Source organism: Homalodisca vitripennis, chromosome 8, assembly GCF_021130785.1.
Source record: "Homalodisca vitripennis isolate AUS2020 chromosome 8, UT_GWSS_2.1, whole genome shotgun sequence".
Classification (NCBI taxonomy): domain Eukaryota; kingdom Metazoa; phylum Arthropoda; class Insecta; order Hemiptera; family Cicadellidae; genus Homalodisca; species Homalodisca vitripennis.
Window position 1 is genome coordinate 23,688,281 of NC_060214.1, and position 23,460 is coordinate 23,711,740.

At 35.8% G+C, this 23,460-nt stretch overlaps 1 protein-coding gene across 1 annotated transcript; it reads left to right on the forward strand.

Annotated features, from left to right (window-relative positions):
* Window positions 1-7,133: 7,133 nt before the first annotated feature.
* On the forward strand, window positions 7,134-21,977 carry LOC124367431 (26S proteasome non-ATPase regulatory subunit 10-like). The gene is made up of 5 exons (XM_046824240.1): window positions 7,134-7,382; window positions 11,640-11,738; window positions 14,646-14,792; window positions 17,287-17,456; window positions 21,746-21,977. The coding sequence occupies exons 1-5, from the start codon at window positions 7,272-7,274 to the stop codon at window positions 21,900-21,902; spliced, it is 684 nt and encodes a 227-aa protein (XP_046680196.1). The 5' UTR covers window positions 7,134-7,271; the 3' UTR covers window positions 21,903-21,977.
* Window positions 21,978-23,460: the final 1,483 nt, after the last annotated feature.

The window sequence follows — 23,460 nt, forward strand, 5'->3', positions numbered from 1 at the left end:
TAACAACTTTCTTATGTGTTTTACTGTTTGTTAATTTAATTGCGTGAGTTTGTTTTATTTAATTTACAAAAATTATATTTATAAATGTAAGTTGGCTACAACATTGAGTGTAGTCATTAACAAGCTATAGCAAGTAATTTTACCCCTGCTTTGTTGAAGGTAATCTCGTGGCCATTTAATAATAAAACCGACTACTAGAAGTAATTAATATTATAGGATTTTTCATTTTGAGCTGATAGATATTGAGATGAAATAAACCAAACTATGTATGGTATATTAACGAAATTTATCTTTCATATGAAAGGCCCATGTATGTTATTATGTATGGAATATGACATCGTTCAAATGTCCACCGCGGTTTCTCACAATGATACAGATTCGATTGGTCTAATTTTAAATTACTCTGCCGCATAAATCCCGTTAGATTTGAGCGATGACCTGGGTTATGTTGATCTTAAGTTCATCGGTTGATTGAGGCCTATTGACATAGATCTACGATTTCAGAAAACCCCATTAAAAAGTCAAGGGGCTTAAAATCGCACGATCTAGGTGGCCAATTCACGTCACCTCTGCGGGAGGTATCCATACTCTCAAATCGTTCATGCAAAATGTTCATGGTCTCGTTCGCTGTATGGCACATAGCGCCGTCCTGCTGAAACCTCATGTCGTTTACGTTCATATCATTCAATCTGGGCCATAAGAAATCTGTTATCATCGTTCTGTAGCGTTCGCCGTTAACAGTGATGGCCTCACCAATGTTGTTTTAGAAAAATACAGACCAATCACACCGCCAGTCCAAAATTCGCACCAAACAGTAACTTTTTGTGGATGCATCGCTACCTGGTGAACCTAATGTTGGTTGGCGTTGTCCCATATACGGTAATTAATTATGCTTGTTAACATAGCCTTTCATCAAGGAATGCGCTTCGTCACTGAAGATAAATTTTCGTCCGAAATTAGAGCCCTCTTACAAACACTCCAAAGCCCACTCGGCGAACAAACTGCGTTGTCTATGGTCATAAACTTAGAGCTCTAGAGCTCATAAAATGTAGGCCTAATTCCAGACGTAAAATTTACTAGGAGGGGGGTTAAATAAGGCAAAGTTTTTTTTATTTTGAAAGGAAACACTTTAGTGTAAATTACATTTTATGGATTTCATTCTGTCGCTTATAATCTTCCCCTAGTAACACAACTCCAATGCAGAAGATGTAATTTTATTGGAAGTTTGATGGAGTGTAGGTACTTTGTTATTATCCAGAGACAAATATTTTTGGAAGAATTTTTACCGGGGACCTAAAAATTCTATAATATTTCTAAAGATAAACTTTATTTGACTTACTGTGCAAATTAGATGTCATTAGGGTGATCGAATCTTGTTTTCTGCCTTATAAAAGCAAGCGAGTCGGCGATAAGGAAGCTGCTGTGTCCTTATAATAATTGTTATTACGTGATATAAGTAGGGAATACATACGTATGTATTATAAATATAAAAAGTTAATGAGCGTTTACGTAATCTGAGGTACGGTACTATCTCAAGGGATATTTTGCTATTTTCGCTAAAGACACAACTGAAGCCCGCACTGATGTCCAGGGGCATTTCCGGTCGGTACTTTCATGACCTCAGATAACGTGCCAGATTATCGAACGTGATCAGACGTCGAAAATGTTTGACGATCTGGGATGTAATCGGATGTGCGGGCTATGATGGCGGTGTCACCCGCACATGAGTTTTCCCTCTCTCCTAAAAATGGCTAAAATAATTCCTGTTTTCAAAAAAGATTATCCATATTCCATCAATAACTATAGGCCTGACTCCATTTTGCCAGTTCTGAGCAAAATGTTTGAAAAACTGTTTTTGGCAAGAATGCTAGGATTCCTTAATAGTCACAACCAGTTCTCTGATGATTAATGGGGCTTTAGAAACGGCAAATCGACGGTAGACTCAGTCGTGTGTGTAATCTAAAGAGTTGTAGAGGGATGAGAAAGTCGAAACCCCACCGTAAGTGTGTTTCTCGATTTATCCAACGCATTTGACTGTGTTGATTCGCATGGCATTCGAGGAGTGCCTCTTTCATGGCTCCGCTTATCTTAAGTCACAAAACCCTAGTAATTAAAATATTAAATAAACTTTCTACACTAAAAGAAATTATGTATGGAGTTCCTTAGGGCTCCATCCTCAGTCCAATCCTTCAAAACTGCCTGAGACAGTTTCTGAATCCAATTATTCCCTTTCGACAGGTTCTTTCCTACATTATTGAAGTTCTTGGCCGGTTTCGTTCCGGAAGATTACAGTACGTACTACTGGAACGCTTTTTAATAATTATAATTGGGATAAAAACATTACACTACATAGATGGTATACATACATTACACATCAATTTCAATCGCAACGTCCCCGCTTAGCTGATTTTCGTCCATTGAGTGAGTTGAATGAGTTTCAAAGAAGTTCCGATGGAATTAGTTCCAGTACGGTACTCTAGGAACATCTTGATCTTAGTAGGATAGTAGGTACTGGTAATACAACTAAACTTATACTGGTTGTCGATTGGTAGTTTATTGGTCTTTGCATACTGTGGGGATTGTGAGACAGAAAAAGAACTAGGATTTTTATAGGACTGACAAAACAGTTTTTTACCTAGTGTTTTTCTAGTCCGCTATTTTCTTCGAATTGTTTGTTCAAAAGTTTTTATTTAAGTGTTTTTAATTATTGTTTTTAACTTTTTACCGTGTTTAGATTGTATTTGTTTTGATTAATTCACAAGATTCGTTCACACAAGAAAATTGATGTTCAATTCAAATATTGTAAACAAAGGCTTAACCTAAAATGTTTTAAACCTACTCCTACCGCTATGACAGCCAGCCAGGCTAATGAATTGTTTCCCGCTCGGACAAAGTTCGACGTTAGACATGAATGAAATGCTAACTGTTCCTCTTCCCGATAACAACAACGACTTCGTGAATCCAAAAAAGCGACATATTACTAAAACTGCAAATGCTTCTCCACCTCCTAAGAAGTACTACCTCGATGTGAGTGAGATTCATTCAAAAAACCGATTCAAGATACTTGAACCAACCCATACCAATGTTGCAGATCATAGCTACTGTCTTCCTTCCTCACAACAAGGACATGAAATGGAACAAGGATCTCCTGATGATATAAAGAAAAATAAATCACGATCTAAGATCCCACCAATATTTTTGCGTGACGTAAATAACCACCAAGAAATAATAAAAGATATTAAGTGTAATGTAATATCAAGTTTCACAACTGAAATCAAAGCTAAATCGATCAAGATAAACCTAACAGAAATAAATGACTACAGGAAACTAAACTAACTTTTATGAAACAAATCAAGTAAAGTTTTTCACGTTTAAACCTTCCCAGGACAAAAACCTTGAAGTGATCATTCGTAATGTTCCCTACTCTCTAACTGACGAAGAAATCAATCAAGAGTTATGTGACATGGGTTACCCGACCATTAAAGTATCAAGATTGTTCAACAAAAACAAAAGTCCAATGCCACTTCTGTTTTGTAGAGCTGGAGAATTCGGAAAGTGGTCGTGATATTATGAACCTTGAACAATTGTTTCACGCCATAGTTAAAGTGGAAATTAAAAGGAAGTCAAAAAACATCCCACAGTGTCTGAGATGCCAAGACTTTTGGTCACACAAAAAACTTCTGCAAACTGGACCCTCGCTGTTGTGCGGTGCTCGGGATCCCATCTCTATTCAGACTGCCCCGGTCAGTAAAGAAACCAAACCAGTGTGTGTTAACTGCGGCGAGGAACATACTTCAAATTACAGGAGGTGTAAATACTACCAGGGCATCAAGCAGAAATTGACCGGTCGCAAGAAATCCTCCATAGGGAACGACCAAGAATCTCGTCCACAAGTTACAACGACACGACCCGAAAACTCAACGAACCTAGGGAAAACTCAACCAAAATCATCTCCACCTCGATCTCCGTTGAATATGAACTCCCCCAGCTATGCTGAGGTGGCTCATCCGTCGTACATTCCTTCAACTGCAAACTCCGTAGAGGATCCACAATCCTCTGGAAAGCAGGTAACATCTCAGGTCTTGACGAAATAATAAGCAATGTAGTAAAAATACTCATACCCCAGTTGAAAAAGGTTATTCAGCAGGTTATTGCTTCTTTCTTTAAAAATGCCCGTGACTAACAATCAGGCCCCAACTCTCTTTAAAAACTTAATTGTTCTCAATTGGAATGCCAATGGCTTGAAAGACAAAAACATCTCTTTACAGATTTCCTAGTAAGACATAATATAGATGTTGCATGTGTCACTGAAACTCACTTCCTGCCCAATGATAAATTTAAAATAAGTGGCTATTCTATTTACAGACAGGACCGAGTGGCTCCTCATGCCTCTGGGGGTGTCGCAATTTTGATCAAAAGAAACATAAAACACCACGAATTTCTTGCTCCCCAGTTACAAAGTTTAGAAGCTGTTTCCATAAAAATATTTTTACAAAATGGACTCAACTTTTCATTAGTATCAGCATACTTACCTCCTAACAAACGTTTTGTTGATGAAGATTTTAATAGGATTCTCTATAATAATAGTCCTACTATTTTAATGGGAGATCTAAACAGTAAAAACACTTTATGGGGATGTCGCACTAATAACCCAAAGGGTAATAAATTGAATGACTACTTGATGCGTACAACTATTAATATATCTTGCTCCTGTAGAACCAACATTTTATCCGTGGCAGAGAAACCAGCAACCTGACATATTAGATATTGTTTTGTTTAATAATTTCAAATGAACCGATAGTACAGCAAACCCTTATGCGAGTTAACGTCTGACCACTTACCAGTAATTGTAACTTTTTCAATTAAACCCGATTTTACCAAATCCTCCATTGAAACTAATAAATGGTAAAGTTGACTGGGCTGTATTTCATAACGAATTAGAAACTAATATTATCTTGCCGAATTGTTTACAGTCTTTCGAAGATATTGACAACTGTGTACTACAATTCACTGAGCTGATTAAAAATTCGGTTTTAAAAAAGCAGTCGCAAAACAATCACAAACCATGTTTGTCCTAATCGCCCTCCGCAAAGAATTCTTAATTTAATTAAAGAAAAACATGTTTTTAGGAGACGGTGGCAGAGACACAGGCATCCAGAAGATCGCATGCAGCTTAAACAGGCTCATCAGGAAAATAAAATCAGAATTAGATATTTTCAAAATTAATGACTATCAGAAATATTTGAGTGAAATAAACCCAGGCGATAGTTCAATGTGGCTGGCAACCAAAAGAATTCTCAGAACGCCTTCTACGATCCCTCCCCTTCAACAAGGCCAGGAGACGTACCAGAGTGAACTCTGAAAAATGTGAGGTTTTTGCGAATTATTTTGAAAATGCTTTTTCCCCTAACCTACTACTGTTAATTTGCAAACTGAAGATGAAGTCAACAGGTTTTTAAATAGCACAATCTTATCTGCTGAGCTTCCCACTCAGTATATCTCAACATCTGAAAATTAGAAATGTTATCCAATACCTACCGTTGAGGAAAGCTCCTGGTATGACTTGATAACAAACTTAATATTAAAGGAACTCCCGCCAACAGCCCCATCAGCTATTAAAAACTTTATTTAATGCATGCCTACACGTTGGTTACTTTCCTAAATCCTGGAAACATGCTGAAGTTATTGTTATCCACAAGCCCGGTAAGCCTGTTAGAAATCCCTCTAGTTTACAGACCCATCAGCCTACTACCCACTCTGGCAAAAGTATTTGAAAAGCTAATACAGAAGAGACTATGCAGATTCATTGAAGATGCTCAATGTATTCCTCCCCACCAATTCGGTTTTAGGGCAAAACATTCTACTACGCAGCAACTTGCGAGGTTAACACAAACAATAGTGCAAGGGTTTGAAAATAAAAGACACTCTGCTGCTTTGTTTTCTGGATGTTGCTCAGGCCTTTGACAAAGTATGGCACAAAGGCCTTCTGTATAAGCTATTTCTCAAACTGGACTTCCAAATTACTTACTTGCAAAACATCATCGAATCATTTTTAGAAAACCGGACTTTTTCAGTAAAAATAAATTCTACTCATTCCACTGTTCGACAGATCCGGGCTGGTGTGCCACAAGGCTCAATTTTAGGACCTATCCTGTTTAATATGTTCATGCATGACCTACCCATTCCAGCTCATTCTACGCTTGCTCTTTTCGCTGATGACACTGCCTTGATTTCCCAACATCAAGACATTGACACAGCAGTTGACATGCTTCAGACTGATACAGACCTACTGTTGGATTGGTTCGTTAATTGGAAAATCGCACTTTAACCCTCTAAAATGTGAAGCGAAAATATTTTTCGCTAAGAAAATTCAATCCCTTAAGGAATATAGAAAATTCAAGATAACATCATACCATGAATGAAAATGACAGAACTGTTAAATATTTGGGTGTCTTATTAGACTCTAAACTTACTTATAAACAGCACATAAATTCAAAATTAAATCAAGCAAACACAAGATTGGCACAAATGTACCCAATTATCAATTAGAAAGATCATCTCTTAAACTTAAATGCGCTCTTTTAAATCTACCAAGGAATATTCAGACCCCTCTTAACTTATGCTTGTCCAGTTTGGGGTCCTTGCCTCCATAAATCAAAAATGAACAAACTTCAAGTATTCCAAAACAAGTTTTTGAGAATAGCAACAAATTCTCCATGGTTTGTTAGAAACCGACAGATTCATAATGAATTAGAAATTCCGACCATCTGTGACTACATCCGAAAACTAAGTGCTACATTTCTAGAAACTCTGGACCAATCAACAGGTGCTGTCCATTTTAACATTGGCCAAAGAACTGTCAACAGAAGACTGAAAGCACGTCTTGTTCAAGACATTTTATTATAATTTGAAACTTACATTGTTTGTCAAGTACTAATTTTATTGTTTATTTTCTGTTTAACTGTATTATGTTATAGGGTGTCTCCATTGGAGCAAACCCACTAATGTTAATATTTCTATGTTCTTCTGTTCTCTATGATTCAAACTTCTGTGTATAATTATTTACTTGTAGTAATTGAACCAGAAATAAAGCTTTTGAAAAAAAAAAAAAAAAAAAAGAACTATTGTGTAGAGGTTATGGAATTGTTTATTTTTGTTATAATTTCTACTCAGTTTTGAATTTGTCCAAGTCACTGTTATCGTGTCGTTAAGTGTATTGAAATTTTCAGTATTTATTTATTAAATATTTATTACTGTTTTTAATTTTTCAAATGGATGAGAAGTGTAAAAGCAAACTATTTTCTGATGCATATGAGGGAAAAGTTGACGATATTATTCAATTTATAGAAAAAGACAAGTCAATATTAACAGCTCAAGATTCAGTAAGTTTAATGTTAATTTGACACTTAATAACTTGAAGTTGCAGAAACTTATTACGTATTTAAAAATCACAACTTTCTAGGAATCGAAAACTTTATACCTATTTGGCTATCCTTACTCCTTGGTATTTTATTTTTTATCAATTTCCTTTTATCACAATGCTTTTTTCAAGTTATAATTTTATATTCGTCCAACAATATTCAGTTTTGTTAACTGTGATATTATAACAAATATTACAATTTAATATAGCCAATTTTTTCAGTACTTTGGTATTATCTGGAAGCCACTTTTTTGGAAGAGTTTTTTTTTACCTTTAACCTAAAACTAGACTTAGCTATTGGAAAGAACAGTCTTTATTTGACTTACTGTGAAAATTCCTTTACTATTTGACGATTAGTTCTTGTTTTCTTTCTCCCAAAATGGTGTCAAGAAGGAAACCACTCTGTCCCTATCTACTATAAATTATTATTCAATATAAGTAGCCTGTGTTTAGATTAGGTTATCATAAACATGTTACTAGTAGTACCAAAGTGAAAAATAACCTTTACGAACACTCATGTAATCTGAGCTTGAATTTGGTGACCATGTCAAGGTATGATTTTTTTTCGTCAGCAGCTTTGGTGGCACTGCATTGATTGCTAGGGTCATTCCGATGTCAGATTGCGTTGGTCAATCTGGCATGTGATCTGAGGTCGGGAAAGTACTGATCGGAAATACCCTAGCCCATCAGTGCAGGCTTTGGCACCATCCCGCATGTGTGGTGAAAAAAGAAAAGCATTCCTCAATATAATATCTAAATTCAAGCTCACATCATGTTAGCGCTTATTACATTTTTATATTTTTAATACATATGGATGTATTTACCTGCTTATATAGCCTAATAACAAATAATCCCTCAAGATAGTACATAAATCGGTAATTGTGAAGATAACGGCCGACCCGGCAAAAAGTTTCGCATTATTAACGTATAGTTTCGTCTTCCTAAACAGAACAACATAAGGTTTCAATGGGTGAAAATGACAAATAACGAAGTTATAGAACATTAAAAATGGAACTACTTGACTTGCACGGAGTAATATTTTATGGTTTTGTTGGGTGTCACGTGGTCTTGTTATGATTGTAAGTTGATTTCATATTGGTTGCTCCTGACGTCAAGCGTTACGCTACCTTTGGATATGTAAAAAATAAAAATGTTGAAATGAGAGGAATTTAACCCAAATAATAGACATTTTTGTTCATTTAGACCTTTTAAGAATAAAAGTTCATATCAGCCTGACACAAGTGCTTCCGGCTATCAGCTCGGGCCGCGGCACCGGGTTTATTATTAAAAAATAATATTATTTGTGACTTCGACCCTCTAAAACCATAAATATTTTTGTTTAGGAAGATAGTAGAATAAATTAATAATGTTGGAAGTTTGACTGGCTATTCCGCTCGTTAACTCCTAAATTAAGCTCAGATCACATGTGAGTGCTTGTTAACTTTTTATATTTATAATACATAAGTATGTATTTACCTACTTATATAGCCTAAGTTAATAACAAATAGTAGATAAGGACAGAGTTGACTCCTCGCCAACATCACTTCCTTTTGAGACTCAGAAAACAAGAACTGGAATGTTATGTCAATTTTACAGCAGTCAAAGTCAAAGTTTGTTTTTTATAATAATTAAGCTAGGTTTTTAGGTTGTCCATTTCATTTTATCTAGTTTCAGAAAATATGTAATGGTATCCTGGTTTTCTTGAAGAAAAATTAGGTATATTATAAAAACCAGAAAACAGTACATGTATGAAACGTTAAACTTGTTGGTTATGAATTTCAAAAATGTACAAAAAATATAATTATTACAATACTGTAAATGTCTAAAATATACCAAAATGTATAGAATTAGGCCAAATGCACTACACAATAATAAATAAATTAATAAGCCTTTTTTAATTTTTGAAAAGTGTTGGGAAGTACCTGATGAAGTGTACTAGAATAATAAATATTAGAATCTGAGATAGCCAATTTATTGTTAATGTTATCTTGTTTCAAAAAAATATATAGCTTAATATTGTCCAGGTTCTCTTGAAGAAATATGAAACACCTGTATTGTAAAAACAACAAATAGTACACGAAAGGCTAAATTTACTATTATGGGTATGGCCATGTTAAAAAATTAGCAAACCATATATATTTTCACGTTATACGAAGTGTGTCCAAAAAGTATCCGACCTTGACGTCTGGCGTGAACTGACGTTACTCAGCGGCAATGGCAATCTAGTCCCCTTGAAAGTACTCCCCTCCACAAGCCACTACCTTATTCCAACGCTCCTCCCACTTCTGGAAACACTCCTTAAATTCATTTTGCGGAATGGCCAACAATCCTTTGTCGCATTTTGTTTTATTTGTTCAACATCGTCAAACCTTTTTCCTTTCAAAGGAATTTTTGATTTTGGAAATAGTCAGAAGTCACAAGGAGCTATGTCAGGACTGTAGGGAGGCTGTCGTAGTTGGTTGATGTCGTGTTTGACCAAAAAATGCTGAATAACATTTGAGGAATGAGTTGGCGCGTTGTCGTGGTGAAGGATCCAGTCACAGCTTGTCCACAGTTCAGGTCGTTTCCTTCGCGCTACATCTCGTAGCCGCCTTAGGACCTCAAGATAATACTCCTTAGGCCTATTCACTATCTAGCCTCTTGGAGCATATTCGTGATGAACAACGCCATCCTGGTAAAAAAAAAAAACTGTCAGCATTGTCTTGACATTGCTTCGACTTTTGTCTTGCTTTTTCCGAGTTTTCCACTGTTAAGATTGAGCCTTTTTTTCAGGGTCGTAGTTATAAACCCATGACTCATCACCAGTAATAACTTTTTTAAATAGCCCTGGGTCACTTTTTATCAAATCCAGATTGTCCTGTGCGATTTCAAGTCGACAGTTCTTTTGTCTTCTGTCAGCAGCCGAGGAACAAATTTTGCAGAAACACGGTTCATTTTAAATCTTCGTGTAAAATGTTACAAACTGACGATTTTGGTATTTCTAAATCTTCTTCCAGCTCTCGGACAGTCAATCGATGGTTTTCATTAATTGCTGCACGAACACGTTTAATATTTTTACTGAGTGACCGGATCGTATTCAATGCCTAATATGGGAAGGAGTAGGCTTGCCCCTCCCCTCCAATAACCGGTTCGAGCCGGTCGGTTACGCCGCAGCCGCCTACTGGTCGGCAGTCGGATACTTTTTGGACAGACCTCGTATGTTCCAAAGTATTCCAAAATTTTGAGAATTATGTGCACTGCAAAATAATAAATAAATTAATAATAAGTACCTTATAGCCTGAAATGTAAGCTTGTAAGTGCATAGGAGTAAAATTGTGTTAAAAGTGTCAAGTTTATATAAATCCAAGGTTTCTTATGTAAATTTTGATGTTGAAATATTTCACTGATTATGTTCATTTTACTCTAAATAAATACTAATTTTGAATTTTTGATTAAATATTGGCTTAGTTATGTTTCTAGGAAGCATAAAGGGAACCTACCAAGGCCTACAGGTAAGTTATCTGAGTCTGACAGGTCAAAATGTTCTCTCATTAATACTGCAGAAGTACATGTGAATAATGTGAATATGAGATAACCTTCTAAAATCGTAGCTGAGATCATATGAGCGCCTCAACACCTCTTCTAGTTGGTCGAGATAACGTTCTAAAAATGTAGCTCAGATTATGTTAGCGCCTGAACACCTCTTCTAGTTGGTCGAGATAACCTTCTAAAAATGTAGCTCAGATTATGTTAGCGCCTGAACACCTCTTCTAGTTGGTCGAGATAACCTTCTAAAAATATATTTCAGATTATATGAGCGCCTCAACACCTCTTCAGATTGGACGAGATAACCTTACCTTGGACAAGCAACCTTCTTATTGCTCTGCAACATCTATAACGGGTTTCCAGACACTAACTTCATGTTTCTTTATTTCTAAAAATTGCCTATGTCAGAAATTATACTTTACCCAATAATTGCTCTGGATTACCATGCTACCAGATAATCCAGGTAATTATTTGATACCTTCAAATAATTAAATCATAAAAAAGATTTATATTTTCTTTTCACTAAACTTTTAAAGGAAAAGTTATTTATTACTGTACAAGTTGGTATCTGTCAAAATCATGTTTTTAAGTTATAACAAACCAAACAGGTAGTTGTTTGTATAGATCTTCTTTAGACTAATGATACTTTTCCTCAGAACAATAGCAGTGTATAGAGTACTGTAATGTGTTCCAGAGTGACCGTTTACTGATACACTGGGCAGCACTCGGAGGACACACAGACCTTGTGAGTCACTTGCTCAGTTCGGGTTCACCCGTCGACCCTCAGGATGACGTAAGTTGATAATAATGCTGATATTGTACACTGCCTTGCAGAATGTATTAACTTATAAAGCTCCCAAGTTGGGTACACTTCCAGTTCGGCGTACACTGGGTACCAGCGGCACGTGATCAACTGGAAATGGTACAGAGCTTCCTGTTCTTCAAGAGTGACATGACTGAGGTATAGTCCACTATACCTCCTCATGAGATTCCAGCAGCAGACTGCCCCCACCACCAACATTATCCATCTTGAAAATCCTATCACAGCTAGCGTATAAGTCCTTTTTGAACTAAGTACAATGAGGGGTTATGCCAGCTTCTTGTCCTATGTGAAATGTTTTTATAAGGCTGATGTCTTAATACTTACAGAGTGTTTTGGCCAGGACTTGTACTTTATTAAGTTTAGAGACCAGGTGTCTGTATTCCTGTCTGCACAGAACACCTCCAACTGTACTTTCAATAAGTTCTGTGGTGCCACAAAAGAAAGTGCAATAAATCTCGTCTACTGATTTGCAGTGAAACTAACAGTAGTTTTAAACAAAAGCAGAATATAATGTATAACAATGGAACACTAACTCAGATACCACTTCATTGTATTAATCCAGCTTATCACAGATGTCAGGTGTTGAAATTATTTCATCTACTTATTTTACATTTATTCAGTACGTAACATTGGTCTCATCAAGAAATAGACCTTTAGTTACTTAAAAGTTCTATTATTTTTATTTAATATGTTTAACCCTTTGCACTCCTCAGTCCCTAAGAGGTGGACATGGTGCTTTACCTGTTGCACTCTGTGAATTCTCGGCGCAGCTGTGTCCGTACACTCCTCAGTCCACTTCTTATGGCCCAAGGTCATGTTCTCTACTACACTGAATATAGATGGTGCCAGATGTCTGTTCCACTCTGACATGTTATTCACAATCACAACAACAGGTGATTTTAAAGGGGCATTTTAAAAGGACAATTTTAAATGATCTTTTTATGCTAAAGCGTTGCTTTCATTTTTTTCTTATTGATTATTTAATATATTTTGCATGGATTTAAAAATCAAAGTCTTAGATATATTTCTTTAAAGGTAAAAAGCAAAATTACTACAAGCAAATCCACAGATACAAGTAGTTAATTCTAAGGCAAATTTTAATATATATATATAGGTGTTTGAAAAGTCTGGGTACGGCTTAATATTTTACAAACCATAGCAGATAACATCTATAAACTTTGCACAGTGTCATATGGCTATGTAAACTATTTTTCCTTGCTATTACCATGACATGCCAACCATGGGGGGACAACCCACAGAAGAAAACATGGAAACCTTAAATTATTTAGAACTACGTCATCAAACTGTGACAAAATATCTGAACGAAAATAACATACAAGCAAAAACAAGAATCTCATTGGTTGTCACAACAACGATAGCTCACTGGAAGGTAATTGTTTGGGTTTGTTTAAATAGTCATGAGTCACCCAGCTGATAATTACCAGCTGAGTTTCAGCGGGCAATCATCTTACAAAACAGACTTCAAAAATATTATTTCATATTTATTACTGCTGTTTTACATTAAATAAGTGGCATAAAAATTAATAAAACTATTTAAAAATATTTTATTCATCTATAGTCTAGTCATCAATAGAAAGGGTTATTTTATTTTGTATTTTAAGAAACAGATAAATAACATTTCCCCCAAAAAATTGTACAATCTTGTTGATTATATAGTTTAGAATCAGCCAAGATATGGCAGAACATTATATATATAACAGAATTATTTACAAAAAATGTAATATAGTTAAATGTCACTGTCCATAAGAGGTGGCCAGAGGAGTTTAGGAGCATTTTAGCATCGGCCACTACATATGGACAGAGGAGTGCAACGACACGGCTCACAACAAAATATTCAGAGTTGTAGAGGATATGACCTTGGGCCATAAGAGGTGGCCAGAGGAGTGCAAATCACAAGTACTGTCATGCGGACGGGGAGTGCAAAGGGTTAAACACATATACGTATATCTCGACTATAAACATAATACAATGTATACAGTTAATTAATAGGAGAAAATGGCAGGCTACATGAAGGAATTTTAAATTTTAGTCTTAAATGTTGTTGTGTTGTTGTTGTTGTAGTTGATTGTTGTTGTTGTTGTTTAATGTTGAGTAATAAATATACAAAAACACAATATTTCAAGGTAACTTATGAAAGATGTATATTAAGTCCTTACATCTGAATCTGGAATCCTCTACTGACAGCAATGTCACCATAGGGTTGCGGAGGGTCAAGTGTTAGTGGGGGTGAAGGGAAGCTTTCACCATCTCAAGTGTCAAAGTCAAATAACGTCTTATTTTACCAAGCAAAGTTAAGGCTAAGGAAACCGCTCTAACACAACCTGGGGACCAACAGCTTAAAGGTGACTTGCGAACCACCACCAATGGTTTGGCAAGCGGGCTGCTTGCAAGGACAGGATTGCTCAGCGGTTAGCCAGCGATAACCGCCATGTCCACTACACTGCGCCACTGGCAAGGTGTGACTGCATTTGAGAAATGAAAGAGTATACGGATGTGTTGTAGTCTACAGACCACACTGATGTTACCAAACATATGGTGAGAGCCAGATGAAAGGCATTTGCTTGGAATGTTTAGTCCCTAGAACAGCCGGCACCAAAGTAGTTTGGTGGTGGATGGTACATCAAGATCCCCCTTCTACACTCCGCTCCCAGCACTGTTGCCAGTTTTACGTGTAGAAACAATTACTGCAGTCTCATCGTATGTTGCACGTCATAGCGGAAACAGCTGATGATCTGCAAGTGTATGGCAACGCCACCTCAAATCTCATTGGACTAAATTGGTGCAGGCTGCTTAGTCATCTTTATAGTATAACGCCTCAAAGATATGGAATGATGTAAATTTGTGTTTCTTGCCCAGATGCACATGACACCTCTGATTCTGGCGTCATCTGCAGGACGTGTCGATGTCGTCAGACAACTGGTGGGCGCTGGAGCGAGTGTCAACTCTCGCAATGTTCAAGGTCACTCATCTCTCCAGTATGCTGCCTCTAAGGGATGGAAAGATGTAAGTATGCAGTTCAGTTTTGTTCTCTTTAATTAAGGGACTGTGTGGTTATGAGAGCCATTTTAATCTGGGCAAACAATAGGTTACCCATAAAGTTATTCGCTGAGCATAGCAAAGGACATTTTTATACTTGCCTATTTCATGTTATTAAACAAATTATATTGGGTACACAGTATATTTTTAATTGTAATATGTAGTATTTTTTAGTATTTATGCTTTATTAGTAAATCAAATCGTATTTTTTAGTCTGAATATTTACTGTGTGTATATACGAGGTATGTTCAAAAAGTAACAGATTGCATCCGGGTTTGAGAATGAGCAGAATTGTACTACAGTCACTTTCCTCCAGGGAGGCGTCTGACCTTCTCTCATCAAGTAGATTGATGACTTCTCGGGTTATAGGTCTGATTACAGGACATGGTCACCTGAGGAAGCATCTTCACAGAGTCGGTATCCTTCAGGAGGATCCGCTCTGTAGAATGTGTGATGAGCAGAAGGAAACTGCCGAACACTTGCCCTTTGAGTGCCTGCAATAGCAAGGGAGGGGTATGCCTTATTTGGTAGTTTGGACAAGGGTGGCGAATTTCCCCAGGAGGACCTGATTGGTTCATTTCGGCGGTTTGTAGAACTGCTGAAACCGTAGACTGGTCGACTTCATGGTGTGCTTCCGGGGTGCGCAAAAGACCCTTGAGGCTTAAGTGCATGGTAATAGGCCGCCCCATAGAAGAAGAAGAACAGGAATTTTCATTTTTATTTATTTGTGTACATTAATGCTGTCGCCTTCAAAATAGTACCCATCAGATATTATGCACTTGTGCAAGTACTTCTTCCAGTCTTCGAAACATTTCTCAAACAAGGTCTTTGGGATAGTCTTTATCTCTTTCAGTAATGCACTTTTAACGTCATCTATGTTTGTAAAATGATGGCCCTTTAAGGTTTCTCTTTATTTTTGGAAATAAAAAAGTCAAACATACACAAACAAGCAATGAAGTTGAGCAGATGCATTGGCATGGTGCAAAAGCCATAAATTGTTTTGGCACAAATCCGAGTGTTTTTTTCTTCGGATTGCTTTACACAAACAGTGTTGAACTTGCAGGTAGTACACCTTATTGACCTTTTAGCAAAAATTCATGATGCACTATGCCATTAAAATTGAAGAATACAATGACACTATACTTGTCAACATCGTATCCGTTAACCCTTGTTCCATCACCTGTTATAACACGTTTCAGTAATTCTGTATAGTTGTTGACTTCATTGACTGCCGAGATTGGTAGGCCTAGTCCTACCCCATATACATGTTTAGGCTAAGATCCAATGTACTATCTAATTTTAACTAGTTTCTAAAACAAATATTTATATTTTATTAGTAAGCTGACCCTTTTTAAGTGCACTCGATAAGCAGGAAGGACTAATTTCGTGACTTTATACGTTTTCCTGTAATCTTGGATGATTCAAGTGTGAAACCTGCACTAAACGTATGCTGAATGTACTTGGGAGTGACATACTACATGAACTTTAAATATACCGTCCCTCTTATCAGCGTTCGTAGCGCTATCAGTTGCGTAACTGATTTACAGCACAAGGGTCTCCAGATCGAATCCACCTGGCTGCAGATTTCTTTTTATCAAAACTTTATCTTTTGTCACAATGGTGACTGTGTTTTTTATTTGTCTGTGTTATTATGCTATTTTATTTATTAATTAGCTATTGCTATTGTATTTGTTAACTATTTATTGCTGTTTTTATTTATTAACTATTTAATACTTTAGTTCTTTATTCATCTACTGAGTGTAGGATCCTGAGTGGAGGATTCTATGTAAACCAGCATAAACTTTAGTATTACACAAATAAAAAATGGCAAACCACATAGTTTTCACAATAGCAATAAATTTTGAGAAAGCTATAACTCAAAAAAATGGAGATTTTCTGTGAAGATGTAAATAAAGAATGCAATGTCCTCTTTGTAAAAGCATAAAATATCGCTGGAAGTAGTTAAAACTGATACCGCTAGATCAGATAAGTTTACGGTCTGCACTAAACCATAATGTTTTCGTCAAACCACATTGAAGGGTTAAAAAGAAAAGCCTATCCCTCATGGATGTCATTCATTGTTGTATTTGTGCATACATTCACAGTAAAAATATAATTATTTAAATTTATTGTAACAGTTGAATTGCACAGGAGTCTTTAGCCCTCTATGACAGGTCTCCATTCCTGAGACATTCTCTTTTCTTCATTGGTTGTCCCTCTATCACCAAGTGTTGATTCCACTGTTTCAGTTGTGAACCTATTTCTAACCTCAGGGTGCATTTTCCCCCTCTATTTAGTTCATACTTTTTCGTATTCTTAAATAACTTTATTTTAGGAAAGAACAATTACGATAGTCACAAGCAACCTGAAATGTTAGCTATCTTTAAATTGAAATTGTTTTTTAATACCATAATACCAGTCTGTTTGATTACGAACTGTATGTAAAAATTTGATGAGGCAGATAGTGAAGCTACTCCTAGACGAGGGTGCTGAAGTAAATATCGCAGATGTACGAGGGGCGAGACCTCTTCACAGGGCGAGTTCTGTCGGTCACCTCCCAGTCGTCGCCATGCTGCTGGCACAGAAATCTGTGGATGTCAATGCAAGAGACGCCGACGGCAACACACCCCTGTAAGTCTGAATATACAATAACATTTGTTGCTAGGCGTGGATGGATATATGAAGTCTTAATTTGGAAAAAGTAGTTTGCAACACAACAACTACTGTACCTTCTAGGAAATAAGGACCAATTCGCACTGCATAAGCAAGCATACAACCTGGTTTTTGTTGAAATTGATAAGGAATTTTTCCTAAGAAATAAATTGATTATCAGCCACACTAGTTTTGGTGGAGGTCGAAATAGTAAGGTACATACATCAAAAGGGCTAAAAATATGAAAAGATAATTGTTTGTCAATTAATGTTATGTCTAGGTTGATACTCAAAAGAGCAACCATTAGATAGAAAATTAATAATAGTTATATCAGACAACTAGTTAATGAGACTGGATGATGCCATTTTAGGGTCTCTATGGTAGCTGACGCTGATTTAACATTTATTTTCATGTCTTACATACAGTGTGTAAAAAAAAATTGATCTAAGGGAAAATTAGTAATTTATATTTTTGTACCCTTTTGACACCCTACCATTCCTTACCTTAATTACCTTAATTACCTTAATTACCTCCACCTTAGTCGATGACCAGTACAACTGGATAGACAGCGTCAAAGTAAAATGAATTTTAGAATATTTACAATATTTACATTTTTACATGGCGCCAGGGCTTATGATAGTGCATCGAAGAACTCCCCGACTGAATGAAAGGGCGTACACAATAGCCAGCTTTTAAGTTGGGTTTCAAAGTGAGGAGGGTTGAGTTCTTTGAGATTATCTGGAAGGGCATTATACATGCGAAGCGCTAAGCTAGGATAGCAGTTCTTCTTCTTACTAAGCCTACAAAAAGGTACATCCAGATGGTGCTTCTTCCTGGTGTTGTAGGTATGGAGTTCGTTTCTTTCAGCAAAGTCTGAGATGTTAAGTTTTAAATTGGTCAGGCAGGAAAGGATGTACTGACCATAGACTGTGAAAATTTTAAGACTCACAAAGATAGGCCTACAGCTATCCAGAAACCCTGGAGGCGAGATGACACGAAGAGCTTTCTTTTGGAGGAGAAGAATATCCTTACATCCAGCAGCATGGCCCCATATGTGCAGCCCATAGCTGATATGGCTGTGGAACATGGCGAAGTAAACTGTCAAAAGATACTTATTAGTCAGCATAGGTTTCAGTCTCCGCAGTAGATGCAGGGCTCTAGAGAGTCTGATGCATACACTATTCGTATGGCTCCTCCATGTAAGCCCTGGGTCAAGAATAAATCCCAGGAGCTTAACTTCGCTCAGGCCAAAATTGTTGTCAGATCTGGAAAGAGTGCACATCATCTCCTGGGTTTTCCCCTCGTTCAGGCACAAGCCATTCGCGGCAAACCATTCCTTTGCGCTGGTAAATGTTTGTAGAGCAGCAAGCCTGGCGTTTTCTGGTGTATCGCCACGAGCAAAGATGGAGGTATCATCCGCAAACAGAAGCATGTCACCCAGCTGGCTGATGTCATTAATTGTAATTAGAAATAGGACTGGGCCAATGACCGAACCCTGAGGAACACCATATTTCACTGCTTGAGGTTGGGAATGCGCTCCGCCGGTGCACAGGATCTGTTTTCTGTCTGTGAAGTAGGACCTAAAAACCTGTAAAACCACTCCATCAACACCATAGGCTCTCAGTTTATCCAGCAGTTGACTATGCGGAACACAATCAAACGCCTTGCTTAAGTCGGCCAGAACAAGTGCAGTTGAATCACCAGCCTCGAAGCTCTCTAGGACCTGGCTAACCAAACTCAGAACCGCTGTCACAGTAGATCTATTCTTCCTGAATCCATGTTGAGATTCAGAGAAGAGATTTTCATGTTCAAAGTAGTTTACAATTTGACCTTTGATAACAGACTCATAAACCTTGGCGAAAACTGGTATCACCGATATCGGCCTATAACTCCCCATAGCCTCCGGGTCACCCTTCTTGAAGACCGGTACGGTTCTAGATACCTTAAGTGACTCAGGGAAAGCTCCACAGCTCATTCCGACCTTCGCCAAAACTAGTGTAGTTGAAGATCAATTTCTTAGAAAAATCTTCTCGTATTTTTTTAAGAAAAACTAGATTGCGTCTTTATGCAATACAAATTGGCTCTTGGGCTCCTGGACTAAAAGTATTTAATTACGCAATTGCTAGAGTTTTAATAGAATCATAGAATTGGCAAATCTGTATTCTTCATATCTTCATATTGATTTAGCCTTTGAGGACTAATGGCTGATATGTAGTCCTTAGTGTTCTTCTCTTGAGGACTACAAGATGGAATGGTTGTATTTAATGCTTTAAGTGCAGATCTCATAAGAACGCCAAAACTCCTAAAAAATGCGGATCACATAATTCTACGTAATCAATGATTTTAGTTTTAGCATATTATGCAATCAATAATTTTACTTCCATTATCCCGTATTACATAATTTGATGCCTACTGTGTTACTAGGAACAGTATTCTTCACTAGAAATCGTGTGCTGTATTACATCAACTTGTTTACAAAGCAATAACTGGCAACTTGTATTCTTGATTTATGTTCGTTAGCCATGACATCCACTCAGGCCGATGTCATATATTTATAAAAGCATTTCCAATTTCAATAAAATTGTACTTGTGTGTCATTATACTGTTTTGAATATAAACAAACATAAAACAACATTGCAAAAGGAAATTGTTTGCTTTCTTTGCATTACAAAATACTACCTGTAATTACCTTACCTATAAGTTGCTTGTTTTACTCAGCATGTGAGTACCAATCAATCAATCAATCAATAAATACTTTATTCAAGTAAAAATGCACACTGTACATTGAATAGGGTCAAAATAACATTAATTAGTTTAACATAATTTATGCTTAGTAATTAACAGTTTACAATTAATTGTTCAAAGTATTATAGACTACTACTATTTTACCAATAAAGTTTATTTATCCAAACATATATATATATATATATATATATATATATATATATATAAACATACATACATATACATATATACATATACACACACACACACACACACACACACACATACATGTATACACACACAAAAAAAACCATTATTAAAATATAAATCAATTATCCTGAAAAGAACTCATCAAGTGAATATAAAGGAAGTTTTAACAAATGTTCTTTTAATTTCCTTTTGAATTTGCCAAGATCTCAGATCTCAAGGGTTCTAATCTCAGATCCCTTGGCAAATTAAATAAAAATTTTGTTCCCATGACACAAAATTGTTATCATCATAACTTTTTTACGTTACAATATAACTAAATAAAAATTTGTATTTTAGCTCAAAATAAAATTGTAAACAAAATGAATTGGATCCCTGCTGTTAATTTTTTTTGTTTCCATCCTAAAAATGCTCAAGCTATATTTTTAATTTATGGCTACTAGTATTTTCCCATAAAGTGTGTTATATTTTCAAACATTTAAGTAGGGAAAAAATCGTAAGTTATGATTTCTTTTACTGTCCGTAAAAAAGCTAATTTAACAGCAATCTTTTTCACGTTTTATGTTTTTACGAGATAGTAAATATTTTTAGTAACTGTCAAAAAATAACTTTAAAAAAATGTTGATCCTCAAAGGGTTAAATATTTCCTTTTTATAAATTATAATTATTATTTTCTATCTAATTTTTGGATCCACCAAGCCTCAGGTATATATATATATATCAAGACCAACAAATATTTTAATTGCTAAAAATGAAATGAATCAGACCTGTTTGCGACTGTCACTGTTCAGGTAATGATTGTGCATTACAGACAAACAAATTGTATCAATATTGCTTTTTTGGAAATCAAAGAATGTGTGCTGTTTGTCATAAGGTATTTTTGCAAATTTGATTAATATCTGGTACCAACTGAACAGTACTTAAACTGAGTTCTATCGCGATATGGAAGAAAGGATTCGTTAATGTATATAGCAGTGATGAAACAAACAATATATTGCGCAACAGTCTGTATCCAGAGAATTTTACAAATTTGAAACAGACTATACATAAGTTAACTCACTACCAGTTTGGGATCATTGTATGAGAAGAAAATTGCAATTTAAGTTATGGTCTGTGGGAATATTTATAGCTTTATCGCTCGTATTAAAGGACTGGAATCAGAATCAAATCTAGAATCTGGGAAAAAAACTATTGGAATACAAAATTGAGTGTAATTTTTGTTCTTTGCTCATTCTGGAGAAGAACGGTTATTTTGAAACATGAGATTTCAATCTTATTGATATGTTAAATGTTAACACTGATTATAGTGTGGACTAACTGGTTAATATGTGTGACAGCCACCTGAGCTGTGAGGAGGACCGGGGCGAGGTGGCTCAGCTGTTGGTGGAGCGAGGGGCGCAGCTAGACGCTCTCAACAAAGAGAAACAAACACCTCTAGACCTGGCCAGTACGGCTCTGGCCAAGCTGCTCAGATCTCTTGTGGAGAAAGTGTAACACCCTTGTTCATCCTTTGATTTCAGTGTGTAAGTTCAATTATTTTTATGCAAATAATAAATATTTCTTTTTTAATTTGAGTTTTTAATAATTGGTTATCCTTTTATTTATCCAGTCATGTTTCATACCTTTTACTAACCCAGTCAATACGGATATCAAATTTTTTATGTTTGGTGTACATTTTAGGAAAATAGTATTTGGGAGTGCCGATGGCTGAGCGGTCTACGACATTCGACTTTGTACTGTAGTCTGAGTTAGGGATAGCGCAGGTTCGAATCCTGTCTGTGACCCTTGCACTTATTATCAGTACCATTGATCTTGTACTGTATCGACTCTCCCCCTTATTCCGTTTTAGCTGCTAATGAAAGTAGCGCAGGGATCTGTACTGGCCTTACGAGTTGTGAGGACAAACTGCGGCAAAACTAACGCGAGCTGTCTGCAACCTTTCGAGCACAATATTTTCATTTCACTTGAACCTCAGAGTGTAAGGTCTGATTAGGTTTGCCTGGTGAGGTAATAAACTACACGTATAAGTATAAAAGTTTATTTGATTGTAAATCTTTCAACAATTAACTCTTAACAAAATAAGCATTAAAATATAAATATAAACATCTGCATCAAAGTGTAAATTTTCTATTAATATTAACAAAATGGTAACAAAAGTATAAAATCTATAAAATTACATAGAACAATTCGCACCATTGTTATATTCTGCATTGACATTAGGAAATGTCAATCAAAATACTTTCAAGTACAAAAATATTTTATAATAAAGTTAGATATCTGTACTATATGATAAACACTTGATAATCTTTAGATGTAGATCAGAAACGATTGGGTACATGACTACAAGAAAGCAATGTTGATTAATATAGAGGTGTAATCTAGCAGAGTTGGACAGTATTGTTCGTTCAAAGCAACTTGGGAAATGTTTTCAAACATTTATCGTATTCATTTTTAGAGAAAAATGAAAGAACCAGAATTATGCTGCACACGCAACCTGTTGTTCAGTTTAACTGACACAAAGTTATTGCAAAAATATGTTAACAATGTTTTAGAATGATGGATTGTTTTAAATTTATAATTCCCACAAACTTACATGCATTATAAGGCAGGAATATACTTAGTTTTGAAGGAATGTGAATAAAGTGAATAATTTTATTTTAATTTCTTGCAATAAACATATTATTAGAATAGTAAATTCATAAATTTGAATATTTTGTATTCGGGGCTTTGATAAAAAAAATAATTTTATTTATTTGATTTTTACAACAAGAGCAAGAAAATGTATTAAATTTTATGTCCCATTTATATATTTTTAAAGTTTGAATATTACTGATTATGGGTATATATTTTTCCATTTTGAAGCTTTATCAATAATTACAATGTACCATATAAATTTGTCTTTAATTGATTGTTTTATGCTGTTGTTAGTCAGATTCCTAACCTATTGCAGATTATTAGAATTCTTACACCATAAGCAAAACAATATAGGCCTACAATCTCTTGTTTGCATATCATTGTGTCTAGTTTTGTATAATTATCTATCAATAAAGCT

Excerpts from the sequence above, each read along its gene's own strand:
- LOC124367431 (XM_046824240.1), top strand. The coding sequence starts at position 7,272 with ATGGATGAGAAGTGTAAAAGCAAACTATTTTCTGATGCATATGAGGGA. Across the intron at positions 14,793-17,286 it reads CCTCTAAGGGATGGAAAGAT|ATAGTGAAGCTACTCCTAGA; the intron begins GTAAGTATGCAG and ends TTGATGAGGCAG. Across the intron at positions 17,457-21,745 it reads GCCGACGGCAACACACCCCT|CCACCTGAGCTGTGAGGAGG; the intron begins GTAAGTCTGAAT and ends TATGTGTGACAG.